The following is a 19,872-nucleotide window of genomic DNA, read 5'->3' on the forward strand; positions in this document are numbered from 1 at the left end:
TGTGTTTACATACTGCCTGACTGCCAGACAGCTGTGTGATGCTAATACAATGTTTGTCGCTGGCATGAGCATCAGCTGTTCCAGACTTTTTTCTTTTTTTTTTGTATACAAGATCGAGGCTCGTGTAAGAGCTAACATCAATCGCAAAAAAAACAAACGGAAGGGAAGGGAGCGGAAGACAAGATGGCGAGAGAGAGGGAAGCACACAAGTACAACAGCAGAGAACAGGGACAACGGAAGATCTGTGGGAGGGAGAGGGCTTGGGGGGAGGAGGCATGGGAAGGCGGAGGGTGGGGGGCGTGGGAGAGGTATAAAACACATGGACACTGCTAGAACTTCCAGGAAAGAAAGAAGTCGGTATTTAAAAAAAAAAAGGATCTGGGGTGAATTAGCATAGTTACATCGTTACAGTAACAGAGCATAGTTACAGTCTAACTGCAACAAATCCAACAATGTTTGTTCCAGGTGAGCTAAAAATGTATTACATTGTAACGTGCAACAAGGTGCTACTGCTTTTCATCTGCAAGCTGCTAGTTCACAGCAATGTGTTTCACCAGGTTCCTGTACAAAGCCCTTTTATTTACTGATTGGTAAAGGCACTTGATAGGATATGATTGAAATTTAAAATAAATACAAATAATGACAATTTCAATTTAAACAAGAGAATATTATATCAAAATGTAGTTGCATCAATGTTCCAACATCACACAAATTGCATGATTTTCGTTGCAGGGAGGGGGATTTGATCGTGATGTCCTATTCCTGTATGCAACTTGTCTCAACTGTAAACGATGCATCTTTCAGTGATGGATAAGCCAGGTAGCAGGGTGGGAACAACAAAGTTCCTTTGAATCTCTGTCGGAATTGGTGTCTCAAATGCTGCAGCATGGGTAATGGGTCTGAACATAACATTTACTGGGTTCATAGTATGCTCGCCAATAGTATAGAAAAAAGGGAAAGATTGAGGTTTAGTTAGCATGTCGTTCAATCCTCAGTGCAAGTTCTTACTTCTGCTTTTGTATCATAATGTCTCAATTACTCATTCTTCCAGCTCTTGCATTAACTGGCCGGTCTCTTTTGCAAGGACACACTGTTTTAACGGTTAAAGAAGCTCTGCCGAGTTGTGCTGAAAGGTTGTACAGTTTGCTGTGAACCTTGGCAATTGAAATAGGCCACAGCAGCTGCTCAGAAACGCATAACGGGGCTGTAGAAGTGGGGATGAGGATCCAAACGTTTTTGCGCGAAGATCTCCAAACATTGTGACAGGACCTGTTGCAAAACAGCAATGGAAGTGTTAGCAAATGCTTCGTCAAGCCTCGTGCATTTAACTTTTACTGAACAATTCCCAACACAATTATCGGCTCATTTACACAATACGTCAAACTTTATCCTCGTCCACTCTGCACTCTCCTTTCCCCTCCTCTGCGATCCTGCATTTTCTCATACCGAGCGAGTGTTTTGAGGTTGTAATACTCCATCGTCCCAAAGTCGTGCTGTGGAGTAAAATGCAGAGCTCTCGACATGAAGCCTGAAAGAAAATACATCACAAAGTCACTGCAGTGATGAACACAGTGGAGTGAAGGTTTGTTGAACGTATTGAAAAGGAGAAGGAAGTAATAATGTATATTGAATCAAAATGCTGCGTTGGAGGCCAATGCCTCAAAAACTGCAGGCAAATCCCTCACCGTTCACGAAGCTCCTTATGCTCGACGCAAGTCATCTGATCTGGATCGACCATGCAGATGTTGGCATTTGGCCACAGGAAAAGGAAGTGTGGAGAAAAGGCACGACTGCACTGCATTGTGGGAAAGAGGCAATATCTGGATGTTTCAAATCTCATGAAAAGCCATAACAGGGCCTACAACTGCACAGGTTATTAAATGGCTTCAACAACAAAATCCCATCCATCCATTCCCATCAAGGGAAGCAAGCAACTCTGCAAAAGGGTGCTTCTTCCTCATGGAAATTTGCTAACTCACGTCATAATATTGACCTTTCACAGGAGCCCGTCCGTCATTTTCATCAGCATCGTCATTGCGTCGGGATTAAGACAAATGAATTTCCATATTCAATTAAGTTAAAGTAAAAAAACCGGAAATCCACTAATTGGCACAAGTCCGGGATTACAGGACTTACAAATATACTGCTCTCTTGCGAACTGTCTTCTTTTATCTTCACCACATGAAAATGATGTGTGAGTTTTCAAACGACTTGAAGCTAGAGAAATAAATTAAAGAAGTAAAACACGTGTCCAACTTAACGAATCTAACTTTGTATTAAAATATAAACGGATGGAATGCGTTTTTACCTCTCCTTACTTACCCCTTATTATCATATATTATAATATATGATTACTCTGATAATTATCAGATCTTACTGGACAGTGCACGGTCCAGGTCTGCAAGAAACGCTGTGTAGATTCCCTTCAATGCTTTCACCAAAGGCAATTCCAATCCATAATGGGAATCTGAAGACAGGATGAAATTACTAACAATGATGTCCTTAACCATGTGAGGGCTCAACATCCTCAAATATCCATCTGATATGGGCTGGCTAAGTCTCTTGCATGGATGACCACCACATCTCCAAGCACATCTTCCATGGGGAGTTCACCAGAGACAGACAATGTTGGGATGGTTGGTCAGTGCATTTCAGATCAGACACCCTTAAGAAAAGTCTGACCAACTGTGACATAAATCACTGTTCCTGAGAGCAACTTGCAGCTGACAGACGTGGATGGAGACTAACTGGGAGTACTGGAGCACCTCAGACATACCCCAGCATAAGAACAGAACTGGCGTTTCAACTGCTACTCTCAATGGCAACAACTTCACCAGTAACATGTGGGCACCCCTACCATTCCCAAATTTGTTTGCTCAGCTACGAGAAGACCAACAGATGACCAAATCAAGCCACCTATCAGCTACAACATACTCAACAGCGAGCAGTCAACCACCATATTATCAGACAAATTGATCTGCCATCATAATTGATGAAACTATAATAATTGCTTCAACAGCCATCTACATAGCATCTAATCATTTATTTGTTTGTAATCAAACAATACAATACTTACAAATCCCTTGCTACACTAATTGTATATTTCCTGCTTCCCAATACGGGAATTTGACATCTGAATTCTAAATGCGGCCTTTTGTGCATGCGCTGTATGGGTTTACACTTTTTTGGGTTCTGCTCGCAGGGCACTTTTAACCCACCATTGCTGGTGCGGAATCTGTGATTCAAATAGTCTTTTAAACATAATTTTCAGCATTTACACCAAAGAATGGTTTACCATCATTGTTGTGTTCCTGAATGAAAATTGGTCCAACGGTTCCTATCATTTCCTGTCAATACAATTAGCTGGTGGTGGCCATGGTTATAACACATGCTCTACACATGAACGGACATTTCTCCTTTCACCAATGGATGCAAAAATGGAGTATAATTTCTCTTGTGGCCCTGGAACCAAACAAAAATATATACTGCACTAGTATCGACACTCACAGCCCATACAACGTCATTTTAAACTTTAACTTACCCTGTGCTACGACAAGCCCCAGATATGACTTTCCAATCTGTGTTAAGAAGTACAAAGGATTGGTTAGAACGCACCATCTTCAGCTTTTCACAGGCATTTTTGCAATATGGACGGAAACATGTGTAACATGTCAACTTTTGAACGAGTTGATCACAAAGTTCTCCGACTGTCTTGTTGTGCAGAGGCACGCTCCTTTCTTGTAGGTACGCTTACATTTACTTTCTACTTCTTTAAAAGTTTATTTAGTCAATTAGTTCCACAATCCTTATCTGGGAGGCATTGAAAATGTCCAGGCTGCCCAGATGTACTTTGTTACTAGGGTTCCTGAGCATGAGCACCAAGCAATCTGGGGCGAAAATACATCATTTCGAGAGTCGGGTATTCCAAGCCAACTACATCCAACTTGCCTGCATGTTAACCCTTTGAGTACGGATGACGTCCAGTGCCACAACCCGCGAAAAAGTTTTGTGTACGAATGACGTTACTACACGTCTTTGACTCTACCTATAAATAGATCGTCAGTACGTGGTTGCATTCCCGTACCAAAATGCCAAATTAATCCCATACCGGGGGTATTTTTATCCCAAAAAAATCCCGTACTCAAAGGGTTAAACTTATCACAAGTTTAGTCTTTAAAAATATCCTGCACAATATCAGACTCTAAAAAAAGACTCGTTCTCAAATCTCCACTTCTGAACGGTGGCAATAAACATGCATGAGTGAAGCTGCGTCACCAGGAAGATATAACACTACACAAGTTGGTAATCCTCAGTCGATACGAGATCAAATTTTTTTTTTTTTTTTTTTTTTTGTATACTGAATCGAGGCTCGTGAAAGAGCTGACATTCACTTCACAAACAAATCAACCAGCCAAACAAAATATATAAAAAGAGGGAGCGGAAGACAAGAGAATGGGAAGCACACAAACACTTGAGAGCACACAACATTTAAGAGCAGGGAGATGTGTGGGAGGGAGAGGGCTTGGGGGGAGGAGGCGTGGGAAGGGGGGGGGGCAATTAAACATGTTACACGCACACAATGGACGTGAGAAAAGGTGGTCCTTTTAAATTAGAGTTTTGCTTGTGAACACATGACATACGACTACGATACGTCTTTCATTGCAAAGTAAAAGCACAAAAATGTATCCTGACATGCATTTATCTCAGGCTGCAATCGCTAGCATAAGGTTTCTGCTGCCATCACATGACCTTCTTCATTGTCCAACATTCAATACACTTATGTTGTATGAAATTAGTCGACACGGAATGATTATGCGGCTGGAAATGAGCATTCTCGGTGGTTAGTCGATGCACGCAATTCCCGTTGTGACCTCATGGAGGTTACCATGCCGAAGCACAGCACCTCGTGTGCCAGGAGTTGCTTGCGATGGATGTACTTTGAACGTGCCAACCCTTTGATATCTACCATTGACTAGAGAGGTCCTCACATCACATCATTATTCAACACACTGGTTCTCCCACAACTAGTGCATATATGTTTAAACAAAGGTTTGTACACTACAGCTGACACTGACAGCATGACTGCTTTGCGGCACCTGCTGATCATGTACATGAGGCTTTAAAATAAGGGGACGTTTTTTGTAGGGTGGATCTGGTGTCCACCACACATTTGCTGACCTGTATACAAAATGAGATCAAAGAGAACCTTCAATGTACATGGTTTGAGGTAGGTAAACATTAATCTAACAATACATAATGTATACGTAGCTGTGGATATGAAAAGGAAGGGCAATTTAAAATTACTTCTCACCATGGCGTAACTCTGTGCTCCATAAGCATTTCCTGTTACTATGGTAATCTTTGGTACCCTTGAACAGGCCACAGTGGCCATCATTGTACCTTGTGCCTTCAGAGCTTCTGCCTCCTTACCAGCCTGCTCACAAAAATAAAAGTGATAATCATGGGATCCAGAATGACACATTTTGCATTACCTAGAGTAAATCAATTGGCAAATTTACTAATCAGACAGTCATATAGTTGTGGTGCAAGACTTCATCATGCTATGCACACACACGCACGCACAAACAAACACACACGTTGGGTCACACGGTCATGGTCGGGTTATTTAGTAAAACATCAAGAGGATTGTAGTTTACAGCAGTCACAAAAAATTAACTTGGGAGTGCAACACAGCAATGATGGGACAAATGACCTAATTTCCTCGTTTGAGGTCGTACAGCATCATGTGACCATCAGTTGCATTCCGTGTAGTGTTGAGGAGACTGCGGACCATTTGTGTATTAATTTCCATTCTTCATACAGAATATAAATAAACGCAATTTGTTTGATTCCCAACAAAGCCTCCCAGCTAACACAATGTTAAATAATCATAAAAACATTATGCCAAACATTGTGAAAAACATTATTTTGTCGGGTTTTAAAAACATCATAAAAACGTTATCGAAGGTGGAGGCACAGGCCAAGCCCTGCCCATTATCCCACCGAGGGGAGCACACAACATACGATGCTCGATCACACAAAGAACCATCATTTCATGTTTTAATGTCAATTTGATCAAGAACTGAATTTTTTTATTATGTCCACCTTCTTCATTGTCGGTGGACGGTGGTTATGTTTTCACCCCTGTCTGTTTGTCTGTCTGTGAGCAGGATATCTCAAAGTTGTGGATGGATTCAGAGGAAACTTGGTGGACAGGTTGGGTGTGTGACAAGGATGAATTGTTTAGATTTTGGTGAAGAAGCCAATCCAGATGAGAATTATCTTCCTCCCCTCCACCCCCAAGTGATTCTTCACTATTGTTACATATTTATGTGAATGTATGTGAATTACTATTCCGGGCTTTGCTTATCAATGTGTAGTCGATTAAAGGTTGTTGTGATTAAAGGGTCAGGAGCCCTTCTGAGAAAAAGGAGACCGGAAACGGAAGAAGAAAAGACACGAGGTCCTGGAGACGCGACGATTCTTCTTCTTCCTGGCCGACCTTGGACGCGAGCGGTATCGATTGAGCAACGTAAGAGAATCGGCGTTTCAAAGCCCGTCTGGCGAGAGGAGTTACCGGGACGTGTAACTACCCTTTGACACGTCAAGTCACTGTGGGTTCGTGCACGGAACCAAGCAGCTGGCACAGTTCGCCTCGCCGTCTACAAGGCCGCGTACGGGTCGCACCTTGGGCCGCGCGCGCTGGGCAAGCCGCGTGTTGCTTTGCCTGCTTTACATTACCCGCTTTGCTTGGCCAGGAGGTGCGTGCTGCAGCCGTTGTTCCCGGTACGGGACGTGCCCGGTGAAAGCACGTCAGGAAGGGTCCGTTCAACCGCCCATGTGCGGAGAAGCCGACCATCATCTTGGTCAGGAGGGGCCCAGAGACATTGTGAGGTACAGAGACAAAAGGGGTCGGGAGTGGGGAAAGGGGACACACACATATATAAGATGGCCATCGTAATCACATTGGTGATTGATTGTTGATTGTGGATTGTTGATGGTTGTTGATGGTTGATTCCTTGGGGGAATATATTATTGATTACTCTGGATCCTTGGTGTGGGGGTTTCTTATTGACTGGAATTCATATGGATTGCGTTACGAAAGCGTATAAATAATAGATCTTTCTGGCGGAGTTCCTCTCACGGTCCGGGGGTCACCGAGACCAGGTAGTCACCGGGAGGACCACGTAACAGAATTGGGGGCTCGTCCAAATTACGATTTGCGGATTCGCAATTGGGTCTACATCCGGGATTTAAAATTGTATAACATAATAAAATAATAGTTTTTATTAATTAAAATTTATTAATTAATTATTAATTGGTAAATTTTTGAGAAATTGTGGTAAAGTCTTGGGTGAAGGTTAACAGGTGTTAACGATAGTCACCATGGCGTTTGTTGCACAGAACTTTGCGGTAACACCTAGTGAGGCACAGTTCCGAGCGTTACTGAAAGCGGACCCTCTTGAAATTGGCCAAACATTTTAACTTGGAGGTCCGAACTAATTTGAGGAAGGCAGAGTTGCAGACCACGGTGATACAGTCTATGGTGGGAGTAGGAACATGGGACGAGTTAGCCTGGCAGTGGCTACCCGAAGAACCAGAAGACGTTGAGCTCCGGAAACTGGAGTTGCAATTACAGAGCCAGGAACGGATTAAAGAAGAAGAAAGGAAAGCAGAAGAGAGGAGAGAAGAGAAACAAGCAGAGGAAAGGAGAGTGGAACGAGAACTCCAGGAAAGGTTAAAAGAAGAAGAAAGGAAAGCAGAAAAGGAAAGAGCAGAAGAAGAAAGGAAAGCAGAAAAGGAAAGAGCAGAAGAAGAAAAGAAAGCAGAAAAGGAAAGAGCAGAAGAAGAAAGGAAAGCAGAAGAGAGGAGAGAAGAGAAACAAGCAGAGGAAAGGAGAGTGGAGTGGAACGAGAACTCCAGGAAAGGTTAGCAGAAGAAGAAAGGAAAGCAGAAAAGGAAAGAGCAGAAGAAGAAAGGAAAGCAGAAAAGGAAAGAGCAGAAGAAGAAAGGAAAGCAGAAGAGAGGAGAGAAGAGAAACAAGCAGAGGAAAGGAGAGTGGAACGAGAACTCCAGGAAAGGTTAGAAGGGAGAAAAGCAGAGGAGAGGAGAGCTGCAAGGGACCTCAAAGCAGAGGAGAGAAAAGCGGAAAGGGAATTAAAGGAACGTGACATGGAGCTTCAGCAAGAAATTAAATTCAAGGAGCTGGAGTTAATGAGAACGGGGAGAGGTACCACCCTTGCTGACGGGGTCAACACCTAGCCAGAACACCTGGGATGTGGGCAGACATGTGAGGCTGGTTCCACCCTTCAGTGAAAAGGAAGTCGCTAAATTTTTTCCACACTTTGAGAAAGTGGCTCGACAGTTAAACTGGCCGGAGGAGGCTTGGACCATACTAGTGCAAAGTGTGCTGGTGGGAAAAGCTCAAGAGATTTATTCGGCGCTACCAATGGACCAATGTGCAGATTATGAGGTATTGAAGAAGCACATCCTCAAAGCCTATGAGTTGGTTCCGGAAGCTTACCGGCAAAAATTCAGGAATGCCAGGAAGAGGGAGAGTGAGACCCATGTGGAGTTTGCCAGAGTGAAAGAAAACATGTTTGATCGGTGGTGTGAGTCAAAAGGAGTCGGGAAAGACTTCGAAACATTGCGTGACTTGATCCTGGTGGAGGAATTTCAACAGTGTGTCCACGAGGACATCAAAGTGTACCTGCAGGAAAAGAAAGTACCGAAGTTGTGGGACGCAGCCACCCTGGCAGATGATTATGCCTTAACACACCGGATAGGGGTCCACAAACCTAACTCCTCGCCTAGATCTCCGCAGGGGAGGTGGGGAACAGCAGGTGCAGAGAACGACAATACATGGCGGCGGCCTCGAGAGGATTATGGGGACAACGCGGATACCCCACCTGTTCGAAATCAGAGGGCTGCGGGCCCAAGCCAAACTTATTTTTCGGGGGGCCCGAGGCAGACCACAAGTTTTTACTCCGGGCCTACTTGCGCTTTTTGCAAGAAACCTGGACACTTGATGTCCAGTTGTTACCTCATGAAAAGGGAAGACCCAGAGTGGAGTCCGACTAGTACAACTCCGAATGCGATGGCAAACGTAAGAAATCGCCCACAGAAGAGTTACCAACCATTTATTTATGAGGGGTTGGTCTCACTCAAGGGAGACTTGACTAACCCAAGACCGGTTAGGGTTTTGAGGGACACAGGAGCCCATCAATCCTTAATGCTTGAAGGCATTTTGCCATTGTCAAAGAGTACCGCAACTGGTGATAGTGTTCGGTTACAAGGGATCGGTGGCTGTGTTAGTGCCCCACTTCATGTCATCCATTTGGAATCCGATTTGGTGTCAGGACCGGTCACCGTCGGTTTACAAGCCACGCTTCCTGTAGAGGGAGTATCTGTGATTATCGGGAATGATTTGGCCGGGGGGCAAATTGATGGTAACCCGAGGGTTGGTAAAGAGCACAGCAGGGAAAATAACACCCCACCAGCTCGGGATGGCGACAAAAGTTCCAAGTTATTTGTAGGGGGACTGAACTTCAACACAGAGGAAGACGTTCTGACCTCTGTCTTCAACAGATATGGGCCGCTGGTGGAAGTGCGGGTGGTAAAAGACAGGGAAACGCAACGGTCAAGAGGGTTCGGCTTTGTCACGTTTGCAAGCACAAGAGACGCCAGGGAGGCAGAGAAGAATTGGAATGGTAAGGATTTGGAGGGTCGGACCATAACAGTAGGGAAGGCCTTTCGTAGGCGTCGAGAGGTCTACAGAAGAGGACAACTTGGCAGTAGTTTTGGGGTTGGCAGCAGCCGATATTACTATGGAGGCTCCCAGAGTTACGGCACCTCCCGAAAGAATGAATGTCAGAGCACTGGCCGAGAAAGAGACCGCCAGTCAGGTAACGGCTGGGACAAGGGGTCCCACCGTAACGGTTAGGAGTCTGGAGAGTTGAAGCACTATATACGGGGGAGCCGCCGAGCCGGGGCTCCTACACGGACTAACCGTGAACGCCACGTTCTTAAAGGCGTCCAGGTAGTGAACTTTCCTGCATGGACTAACCGTGAACTCCACGTTCTTAAAGGCGTCCATGTAATGAACTTTCCTCCCCGGACTAACAGTGTACTCCACATTCCTTAAGGCGTCCATGTAGGGAATATTCCGCTGGGCCTCCCGAAAAAGTGCTATAGAGAGGTTTAAATTTGGGGGCTTTGGTCACCACCTCTTAACCGTCATTCAAGAGAAACTAGAAGTGGTTGACGCTTGGTCCAGAGGGAATTAATGTAGGGGATCGTGTGAAATTTTGTTGCTTTATTTTAAAGTGATGACTGTGCCCGGGGGGAACTGATGAGTTGGGGTGGGGGGGGTGAGTTATCTGGTTTGTTTATCCAAGTTGGCCGGCAAAGAAAGTTTTCGCTGGGTTCAAACTTTCTTTCTTGAAGGGGGGGAGTGTTACATATTTATGTGAATGTATGTGAATTACTATTCCGGGCTATGCTTATCAATGTGTAGTCGATTAAAGGTTGTTGTGATTAAAGGGTCAGGAGCCCTTCTGAGAAAAAGGAGACCGGAAACGGAAGAAGAAAAGACACGAGGTCCTGGAGAAGCGACGATTCTTCTTCTTCCTGGCCGACCTCGGACGCGAGCGGTATCGATTGAACAACGTAAGAGAATCGGCGTTTCAAAGCCCGTCTGGCGAGAGGAGTTACCGGGACGTGTAACTACCCTTTGACACGTCAAGTCACTGTGGGTTCGTGCACGGAACCAAGCAGCTGGCACAGTTCGCCTCGCCGTCTACAAGGCCGCGTACGGGTCGCACCTTGGGCCGCGCGTGCTGGGCAAGCCGCGTGTTGCTTTGCCTGCTTTACATTACCCGCTTTGCTTGGCCAGGAGGTGCGCGCTGCAGCCATTGTTCCCGGTACGGGACGTGCCCGGTGAAAGCACGTCAGGAAGGGTCCGTTCAACCGCCCGTGTGCGGAGAAGCCGACCATCATCTTGGTCAGGAGGGGCCCAGAGACATTGTGAGGGACAGAGACAAAAGGGGTCGTGAGTACCCAAGGGGTCGGGAGTGGGGAAAGGGGACACACACATATATAAGATGGCCATCGTAATCACATTGGTGATTGATTGTTGATTGTGGATTGTTGATGGTTGTTGATGGTTGATTCCTTGGGGGAATATATTATTGATTACTCTGGATCCTTGGTGTGGGGGTTTCTTATTGACTGGAATTCATATGGATTGCGTTACGAAAGCGTATAAATAATAGATCTTTCTGGCGGAGTTCCTCTCATGGTCCGGGGGTCACCGAGACCAGGTAGTCACCGGGAGGACCACGTAACAACTATTCACATATAGGGCCAAAAACTATATCTCAAAGAGTTGTGAACGAGTTATGACAAAACTAGGGATGAGCTGGTTAAGTGACAAGAACAAGCCGATGAGATTTTGGTACAGCTCCGAATCCAGATCCAACCTATCAGTCTATATGTATGGTGTATGCTGCATGTGTGAGAAGTGTTATGATTTATGGGAATGAGACATGGGTAATGAACGTAGAGCAGCAACGAAGGCTGGAAAGGGTGGAAATGCGAATGGTTCGGTGGATGTGTGGAGTATCGTTGAGAGAGTTTATTTATTTTGAGAGATATTTGAGAGAGTTGAGAGAGAAAGGGTGGAAGTTTATCCCAGCAACTACAGACCAATCAGCCTTCTCCCAATTATCAGCAAAGTCATGGAATCCATCATTGCTTCAGATATTAAATCTTTCCTCTTCTCCAATGGCTTGATCTCTGATCATCAATTTGGTTTCAGACCTGGTCACTCTACTCTGGACATGCTGCTTCTGCTTTCTCAACAATGGATGGAGGTCCTCAACGCCAAACAGGAAATTAGAGCTGTCTCCCTTGACATTTCACGTGCCTTCGATACTGTCTGGCACCCTGCTCTGCTCACCAAACTCTCCTCCTTTGGTATCCATGGAAATCTCCACGCATGGCTGGGAGACTTCCTCTCTGGTCGTAGTCAACATGTGGCCCTGAATGGGTTTCTCTCATCTCCTCTTCCTGTTCAGGCTGGAGTTCCCCAAGGTAGTGTTCTGGGCCCTGTGCTTTTTCTGGTCTTCATCAATGATCTCTCTGACTCTCTTGAAAATCCTCTCTATCTCTTTGCTGATGACTCTACTCTCTGTCGCTCCATTCCTCATCCCTCAGATCGGCAGTCTGCAGCCTCCTCACTCTCTGCAGACCTGGACAAAATCACAGACTGGTCAAACAAGTGGAACATGTCTTTCAATCCTGACAAATCGCACACTCTTACAATGTCTCTCCGAAAGGACCGACTGGACAACCCTCCCATCTACTTTCTCAACAATCCTCTCCAAGAAGTTCTGTCGCTCAAGCTTTTGGGTCTCACTATCTGCCATGATCTTTCTTGGGAAAACCACATTTCCAAGCTGGCCTCCAAAGCCAGTCGCCGACTGGGCATCCTCCGTCGTGCGAAGTCCTTCCTTGGCACACCTGAGCTCCTCACCACATACAAGGCTTTCATCCGCAGCTCAATGGAATACTGTTCTCCCCTCTGGGCTGGTGCTCCTGCCTCACACCTTGCTCGGCTTCACGCTGTTGAGGCCAAAGCTTTCAGAATCATTGGAATCTCCTGCGATGTAGTCAACACCGAGGGCCTTTCACTCACTCACCGCAGGCAGGTTGGTGGTCTTTCTGTCTTCTACCGACTCCTCTCCGGCCTTGCTCCCCCAGCTCTCTCTGTGCTCTGTCCCCCCAATATTCCTTCAGGTCGCACAAGATCTGCCTGCAACCCTCTTATGGTTAAACTGCCAAAATCCAGACTCTCTGCTCACCTTCACTCCTTCATTCCTCTTTTCTCCCGCCTCTGGAACAAACTCCCCCACTCCCTTCAATCCCACTCCTCCCTCCAGGTCTTTAAAACAGCTGTTCACCACCATCTCTTATCTTCCTCCATCGAAAACCTTGATCTTTTCTACCCCCGGTAGTTCACCCCAGAGTCCTTGCAGTGTTCATATGTTTTATTCCTCTCCCACCTCCCCCCAAGTCCTCTCGATGTCCCTGCTCTCAAATGTTGTGTTTGTGTCCTTCCCCCTCTCTTTTGTGTCCTTCCCCCTCTCTCCCCATCTTGTCTACCGCTCCCCTTGTTTTTTGTGTTTTGTGTGTCGGTTTGTCTTTTTGTGTGATTAATGTTAGCTTTTTCACGAGCCTCGATCTTGTATACAAAAAAAAAAAAAAAAAAAAAGAGAGGAAGAGAAATTATGACTTGCGAAAGATGATGGGAATAGAGCCTGCGATGGATGCTGTGAAGAGAAACAGGTTGAGATGGTTTGATCATGTGTTGAGGAAGGATGAAAGTGACTGGTTGAGAGAAGTGTGATAGAAATGCATGTGGAAGGAAGTAGAGGATGGGGAAGACCGAGAAAGACTTGGCTAAAGATGGTGGAAGAAGAAATGCGGGCAAGGGGGTTAACAAGGAGAGATGCAGAAAATAGGGCAAAATGGAGAAGATTGTCATGGGGACCGCAAGGCTAAACCCCGCTCCAGGAGGGAAAATGTCCTGAAAAGGCCTGTTGTTGTTGTTGTAGTATATTTCACCCGCTGCCCACCAGCGTAACCAAATTCCCCTCAAAACTCTGTGCATGTTAAAACCACGACACGGCTTAATTTATTAATTCTAACTGCACTGCACGGTGTGGACGAACCTCTTGGGAATTCATCTCACAGTACTGCTCCTCCATTTGAGGAGACTGACTAAGTTACATTAGGCACACACATCTGTTTATTTATCCCTGGTACTTTTCCAAACCCCTAGGTCAATTTCCCCAAAATTTGCTGCACCACATCGTTTTCACAGGCGAAAGCTTCACAAGAAAATAAAAACGTTCAATTCTTAATCAAATTGATGTAAAAACATGGAATAAGGGTGCCTTCAGTGACCTTGCATCATGCATGATGTAACGTATGCCCAGCTCATCTCACCTTGGCTCGGGCGTTGGTACGCTACTCTCTCGGCCAGGAGAGGGGCAAGGCTTTAACTGCACGTGCGTGTTCAGCCGGTCGAGACCTCGAACCTGCCTGCTTCACACATGGCCAGATCTAAGTAACCCGATCATGATTGGGTGACCCAACTTGCATTCTTGCCAATCAAATTTCTAACCCACGGTGGCAGCTGCAACCAAGAACTTACTTATTCACCATGGTGGTTTGTAAATGCAGACATGAAAGTTACCAATCATTTTGGAGCAGGCCTAGTATGCATATATTTAGCTATTAAAACTACATTTCGTACTACAGCTCTAACGCTACGCTGTAATCCAATACTACAGGCAATATAACTGTAGGCCTGTGGTGCACTACTCGTCCTAGACTTGACCCAACGAGGCAGTGTAACCCGTTTAAAAATATATTTTAAAATCAATCATATCTGTTGTTGTGAAACTGAAGAAGAAGAAGAAGAAGAGGTGGGGGGGGGGGGTGTGATCTAATGCGTGCTGGATGTATATATATATATATATATATACATATATATATATAGTCGAGCGCTCTTTATGTGTGAAGAGAGAATTATGCGTTCTAAACGCACCATGTTCTGGTCTGCGCTGCTTCGTAAGACCAGATCGATGGCTCGGTCTTTATACAGTGCATATCAAAAAAAAGGTAATCCGAATTCAAGGGGTTAATATGCAAAGGTTATTTATTTTGACAATTTACATGTGGCTTACTAATTAAGAGGAGATCCTCAGCTTTCCATTGATACCTTCCATGCATCATTGCTGTCACACATGACTGAGTACATGTTCATTGAAAATGACAAGTTCAAATCGCATTTTTATAAGTTTGTCTTATCGATGCAGGTCAGGAAAATTGGTGCAAAATGAACGTCAGATGTGAACTTTCCTCAGGAATGATTGGCCTTTATGCACCCACACCTTCAACATATCCACCTCCCCTTTCAACACAAAGCTCACAGCAGCGGAGCATGCCCTGAACTGCTCCTCTCACCATAGCCGGGTCATTGCGCAAAGCATCCACTTCATGTCGAATACGGCCCTGCAATTCGTCAAGATCACGGGGAGGAGTTACGAACACCTTGTTCTTTATATGTCCCCAAAGGAAATAATCACATGGTGTGAGGTCAGGTGATCTTGGCGGCCATTCCACTGCATGGTTGAGGGCGATGACTCGGTCTCCAAAGAGTCCCTCAGTCAATCTCAGACAGTGATAAGACGATGTGCTGGGGCGCCGTCTTGGGCCCACCAGAGATATCTGAAGACACCACGAACCTGTCGCTCAAAGTTCTCCTCCAGCTGCGGTAAAACTTCATCATTGATCATCTGCAGATACCTGTTACCATTGACATTCCTTTGAAAGAAAAATGGTCCGATCACCTGACCACTTCCACAAAGTCCCAACCAAACAGTCCACTTTTGTCGATTCATGTTGGTGTCAAAATTAAATTCCGGGGGTTGTCCTGTCGGTGCATATTCAAGAACATTATGAGTATTGACCCTGCCGTCCATGGCGAAAGCAGCTTCGTCGCCGATAACGAGATACCGCAGGAAATTGACATCTGCTTAGCAACGTGCTATCAACCATCCGGCAAGCACCAGCCTCCTGGCAAAATCCCCTGGTGTAAGTTGATGCCGGATGTGAATCCGATATGGATGTTGGTGGAGGTCCAGTCTTGTGATTCGGTTGAATGTTGCCCAAGGCAATCCCGTCCCATTTCTTATTGCGCTGGTATCCCGAGGATGCTCCAAAACTTGCTGCCTTACTGCTGCAATGTTCATTTCCGATCGCCCAGTGCGCCTCCTACCAGAATTCTCCTTGCTGCGGTTGAGGCTAGTGCCATGCTCTTGGTATTTTCTAACATTCACCCAGATGGTTTTGGCTGCTGGAGGCTCCCGTTCTGGGAAACGTTCCTCGAATGCATCACGAGTTCGCTGCAAACTTCCAGTTTGGTGAAAGGTTGTAACCACAAAGGTCCGCTGTTCAGTCGTAAGTTGACCATCTTTTAAATGAATCTGACTGTCTCTAAACCCATACACTGTAGGCCCATCTTAAATACCCATCTTAAACAAAGGATGACGCAACTGACGATTACCAGACCAGCTTAACAATTTTACATAATCAACTTGGCAGTCGACAAGTAATGCGTCCATTTAAAACTGTCTTGCACCGATCAGCCAAACGTGTAAAAATGCGATTTGAACTTGTCATTTTCAATGACCATGTACTCGGTCATGTGTGACAGCAATGATGCATGAAAGGCATCAAAGGAAAGCAGAGGATCTCCTCATAATTGGTAAACCACAAGTAAATTGTCAAACTAAATAACCTTTGCATATTAACCCCTTGAATTCGGATTACCTTTTTTTTGATACGCACTTTACTATGCTTGAGTAAACTTTGTACTTGTACTTTATACGATTCAATAGCTAATACGTTAATTGCTTGTGTGCCTAGGAATTGTGTGAATCGATTTCAATGAAGCCTCACTTCTGTGAATGAGGTCTTGGATGAATTCCATTACATCTGTAAATAAACAAGACACTCAGGTCCTAATTAAAGTGTTTACGCCACAGCATAGCAAAACAAAAAACACAGGGGCAATACCACTGGTGCTCACCTGGTAGAAAAAACAGTATACTGCACTGACTAAAGGTATTTTAAACCAATTTAAATGGTTGCTAGAAGACAGGGCAGCATGTAGAATTATACTAACATAATCATAAGACTTTAAACAAACAAAAAAATACCTATTTTTGATGAAGGTTGGGGGAGGGAGGAGTTGCCCCCTCCAACCCTCAACCCTGTATACCTCCTCAGACCCAACTTTTTCTCATGCCTTGAACAAACATTGGGTGATGAAGTGATGGGTGATGATGATGAAGGTTGTGGTCAAGTTTAATCGAAATAGTGTGTGTAGTTTCAGAGGAAAAAGCAAATGCCTATTTTGGGGGGTAAAACCTGGATCCACTTTGACCTCAGGTACACGCCCTTCGACATATATATTTTTTAATGCCGTGAACAAACTTTAGTCACAACATAACAAGTATCACTTGTGCCAAGTTTGGTCACAATCCCTTCAGCGGTTTCAGAGAAAAAGTTGTAAGTATTTACGGACGGGCGACACACCATCGCGTAAGCTCCCCTGAACTTCGTTCCAGGTGAGCTAATCATCCCTAGTTAAATGCTGATGTAAGGAAGCATCACCACTTCAAATGAGCAATTTAATTTCCAGTTCATTTTGCACACTCAGACACACTGAGGGTTAATTAGCATCCTGGAACAGAAATCACATAACCATGACCATATTGCTCGCTCAAAATCTTCAAGGAACTCCCACGACTCCCATGAACCAGAAGCATCTGCTGTCGGTAGGACATGAACAATCCGATGCATGGCAAAATTACTTTCCTCGCTCAAAGCCACAATGAGGAAAAGACTCCATTTTATCGAATAAAGGCTTACAACAATCTTGGAAAAGCACCTGTGGTCATCCGTTAACAGGAATCCATCTCTGATAACGAATGTCCTGAAGTTTGCATCAGATTGGGTGTGCTGATTGATTGTGGTGGACAGGTTGGGAGTCTCATAGACAAATTTATTTGATTTTGGGGAAGATCATGATCCAGGTGCGAGAATTGTTTAAGTGATTCTTAGCCATTGAAAGATGGGGCTAAAAATGATATATAGCAAGACATTTCAAAAAGTTGTGGACGACTTATGACAAAACTTGGTGGATGAGTTGGTCAGACGACAAGAAAAAGCCAATTAAATTTTGGTTCATATCCAGATCTGGCCTATCAGTGGGATAAATGAATGATCGTTTTAAGGCCATTTTCCCCGCTAGCGCGGGGGTTAGCCTTGCGGGCCCCATGATAATCATGGTTCCCTGTTTGAGGAATTGTTTTTTTTTATGGCCGGATGCCCTTCCTGACGCCAACCCTTGGTCACCTCTTACGGTGCGCAGGGATACGGTGTACCTATTCCAAACCGGGGTACACCCCGGGATCATTCATCCCAGCAAGCTGGTGCTCAATTTACCGACCTCGGAAGGATGACAGGCTGAGTCAACCCCCCTAACGTTAATTCAACGATCGACCGGGATTCGAACCCAGGATCCTAGGATCCCAAGCCGGCACCCTAACCGCTAAGCCAACACCAGGCTTAGTGGGATACAAAACGTAAACTGTTCAGTGTTCAGCCTGACAGAGGTAGGCACTCCGAGTGCCGTTCTAGTAATTCTTTGTTTCTGACCAAACATTGCATTTCATATCATGCTATTTGCAGGTTACCATGTTTTGTGTGTCTCTGTCTCCCCTTTCCGTTGCTCGTTTTGTCGAACAGTGGCCCCATTGTCCCACTGTGAATATTTTGTCTTTCTACCCTACAACGTCACCCTTCCATAAGCCTAGATCTCTTGTATGAAAAAGACAAACAACGACAAAGCACCGCACTGCAAAATACTCCAAAAAAAGAACATTCAACCCCAGGCACTGTGAGGATCATTTTAAAACGAGGTCAAGCAGGGGCTGGGGGCTCGCTCTGTACACGGACGTATTACCGTTGTGATGTCCAGTGGACGGCTGGGGGGTGGTGCTGTGTGCGTGAGGAAGAGAATAGGTATTTCTGCTTGCTCACATAGTCGAACAAAGTGTGATCCTTTAAGAGCAGCTGCATAAGTTAATTCTCCGTAGTTTGCCAGTATTCCCAATGGCCAACTGTCAGAAATTGGGATGAACAAACGAGCATAGAGGTTGGATGGAAAAACACAAAAGGAAGGTGACAAGGTGCACAGACGTAATACAATAGGTGTTACATTTGTTATGGAAAGCAAAAATGAGGGAATATGGTTGATAGAGAATGATTGAGATTCATATATTGCAACAAACACGGTCTCCGTAACGGGCAATACCAGACCCCTGAAGAATTCTCCCAATATGCCAGAGTGGAGTATCATTGGTACTGTCTCCTCTCCTTTCCTTCATTTTCATTCCATCATAGTGCAACTTCATAGTGGTGTGAACACAAACATCACAGTGGAACTTCATTGTGAACATCATAGTGGACTTCTATAGGGTTGGTTTTCTAAGGCTTATATCAAAATATTAACTTATATCAAATGTCTTTTAAGATGAAAGCGCGATGACGTCACCACGTCACGCGGCACGAATGGGTCCATTGTGCACGCTTTCGTTTTATTTCCAAATTAAAATCTGTTTTCACTTTTGCCGTAAGAATGACATCAGTGCATCGAATGTGGTATCTTATTTGGTGAAATTCGGTCGATTTGAAGTGGTGAAAATAAAATGTGATCGTGGAGGGTCGTAGCGAGGGGCCATTTTGAATCGGTTTTCGATTATTGCACCGGATTATTGCACCCTCCCATCACCCTCCCATCACCCTCTCATCACCCTGCCCCATCACCCTGCCCCATCACCCTGCCCCATCACCCTCCCCCATCACCCTGCCATCACCCTCCCATCACCCTCCCATCACCCTGCCATCACCCTCCCATCACCCTCCCATCACCCTCCCATCACCCTGCCATCACCCTCCCGCCACCCTCTCGTTGGAGGTATTGACTTATTTAGGGTTGGTTTTCTAAGGCTGTAGGCCGCACCTCATTTTGTCGAATAAAGTGGTATTCGGGTGGTTCCGGTATTTGGGACCGCAGGGACGGAAAGTGCAGGTACGGGGTGCTTGGCACTCCCCAGCCGGCCCGCTCTGAAGGTTCGGATCGGGACACCGGGATTCATTCCGGTCGCCCGGTCGGCCCGGAGGTGGGGGTGCGGGGCCTGTCACGGAACGTCAAAACAAACGGCCTGCCGGGGC

The 19,872-nt window shown here is 45.4% G+C and overlaps 1 protein-coding gene across 5 annotated transcripts in view; it reads right to left on the bottom strand.

The window, feature by feature from the left end:
* Positions 1–558: 558 nt before the first annotated feature.
* LOC137423725 (biotin-dependent 3-methylcrotonyl-coenzyme A carboxylase beta1 subunit) overlaps positions 559–19,872 on the bottom strand; it is a 71,367-nt gene continuing 52,053 nt past the window's right edge. Inside the window, exons 8-13 of one of the 5 annotated variants that reach the window (XR_013622360.1) lie at positions 18,602–18,758; positions 5,312–5,434; positions 2,137–2,467; positions 1,686–1,795; positions 1,447–1,528; positions 559–1,269 (exon numbers count right to left, since the gene is read on the bottom strand). Coding sequence is in view for 1 of the 5 variants with exons in the window: in XM_068111175.2 (XP_067967276.1) it covers positions 1,186–1,269; positions 1,447–1,528; positions 1,686–1,795; positions 5,312–5,434; positions 18,602–18,758 (556 nt within the window). In the remaining 4 variants the exon portion in view is untranslated. Of the gene's footprint in view, positions 1,270–1,446; positions 1,529–1,685; positions 1,796–2,136; positions 2,468–5,311; positions 5,435–14,010; positions 14,107–18,601; positions 18,759–19,872 lie in introns of those variants that run through there. The other 4 variants (XR_013622363.1, XM_068111175.2, XR_010983778.2 and 1 more) reach the window with 4 other exon arrangements.

This window comes from Myxine glutinosa, chromosome 1 (assembly GCF_964187855.1).
Source record: "Myxine glutinosa chromosome 1, kmMyxGlut1.1, whole genome shotgun sequence".
Taxonomy (NCBI): Eukaryota; Metazoa; Chordata; class Myxini; order Myxiniformes; family Myxinidae; genus Myxine; species Myxine glutinosa.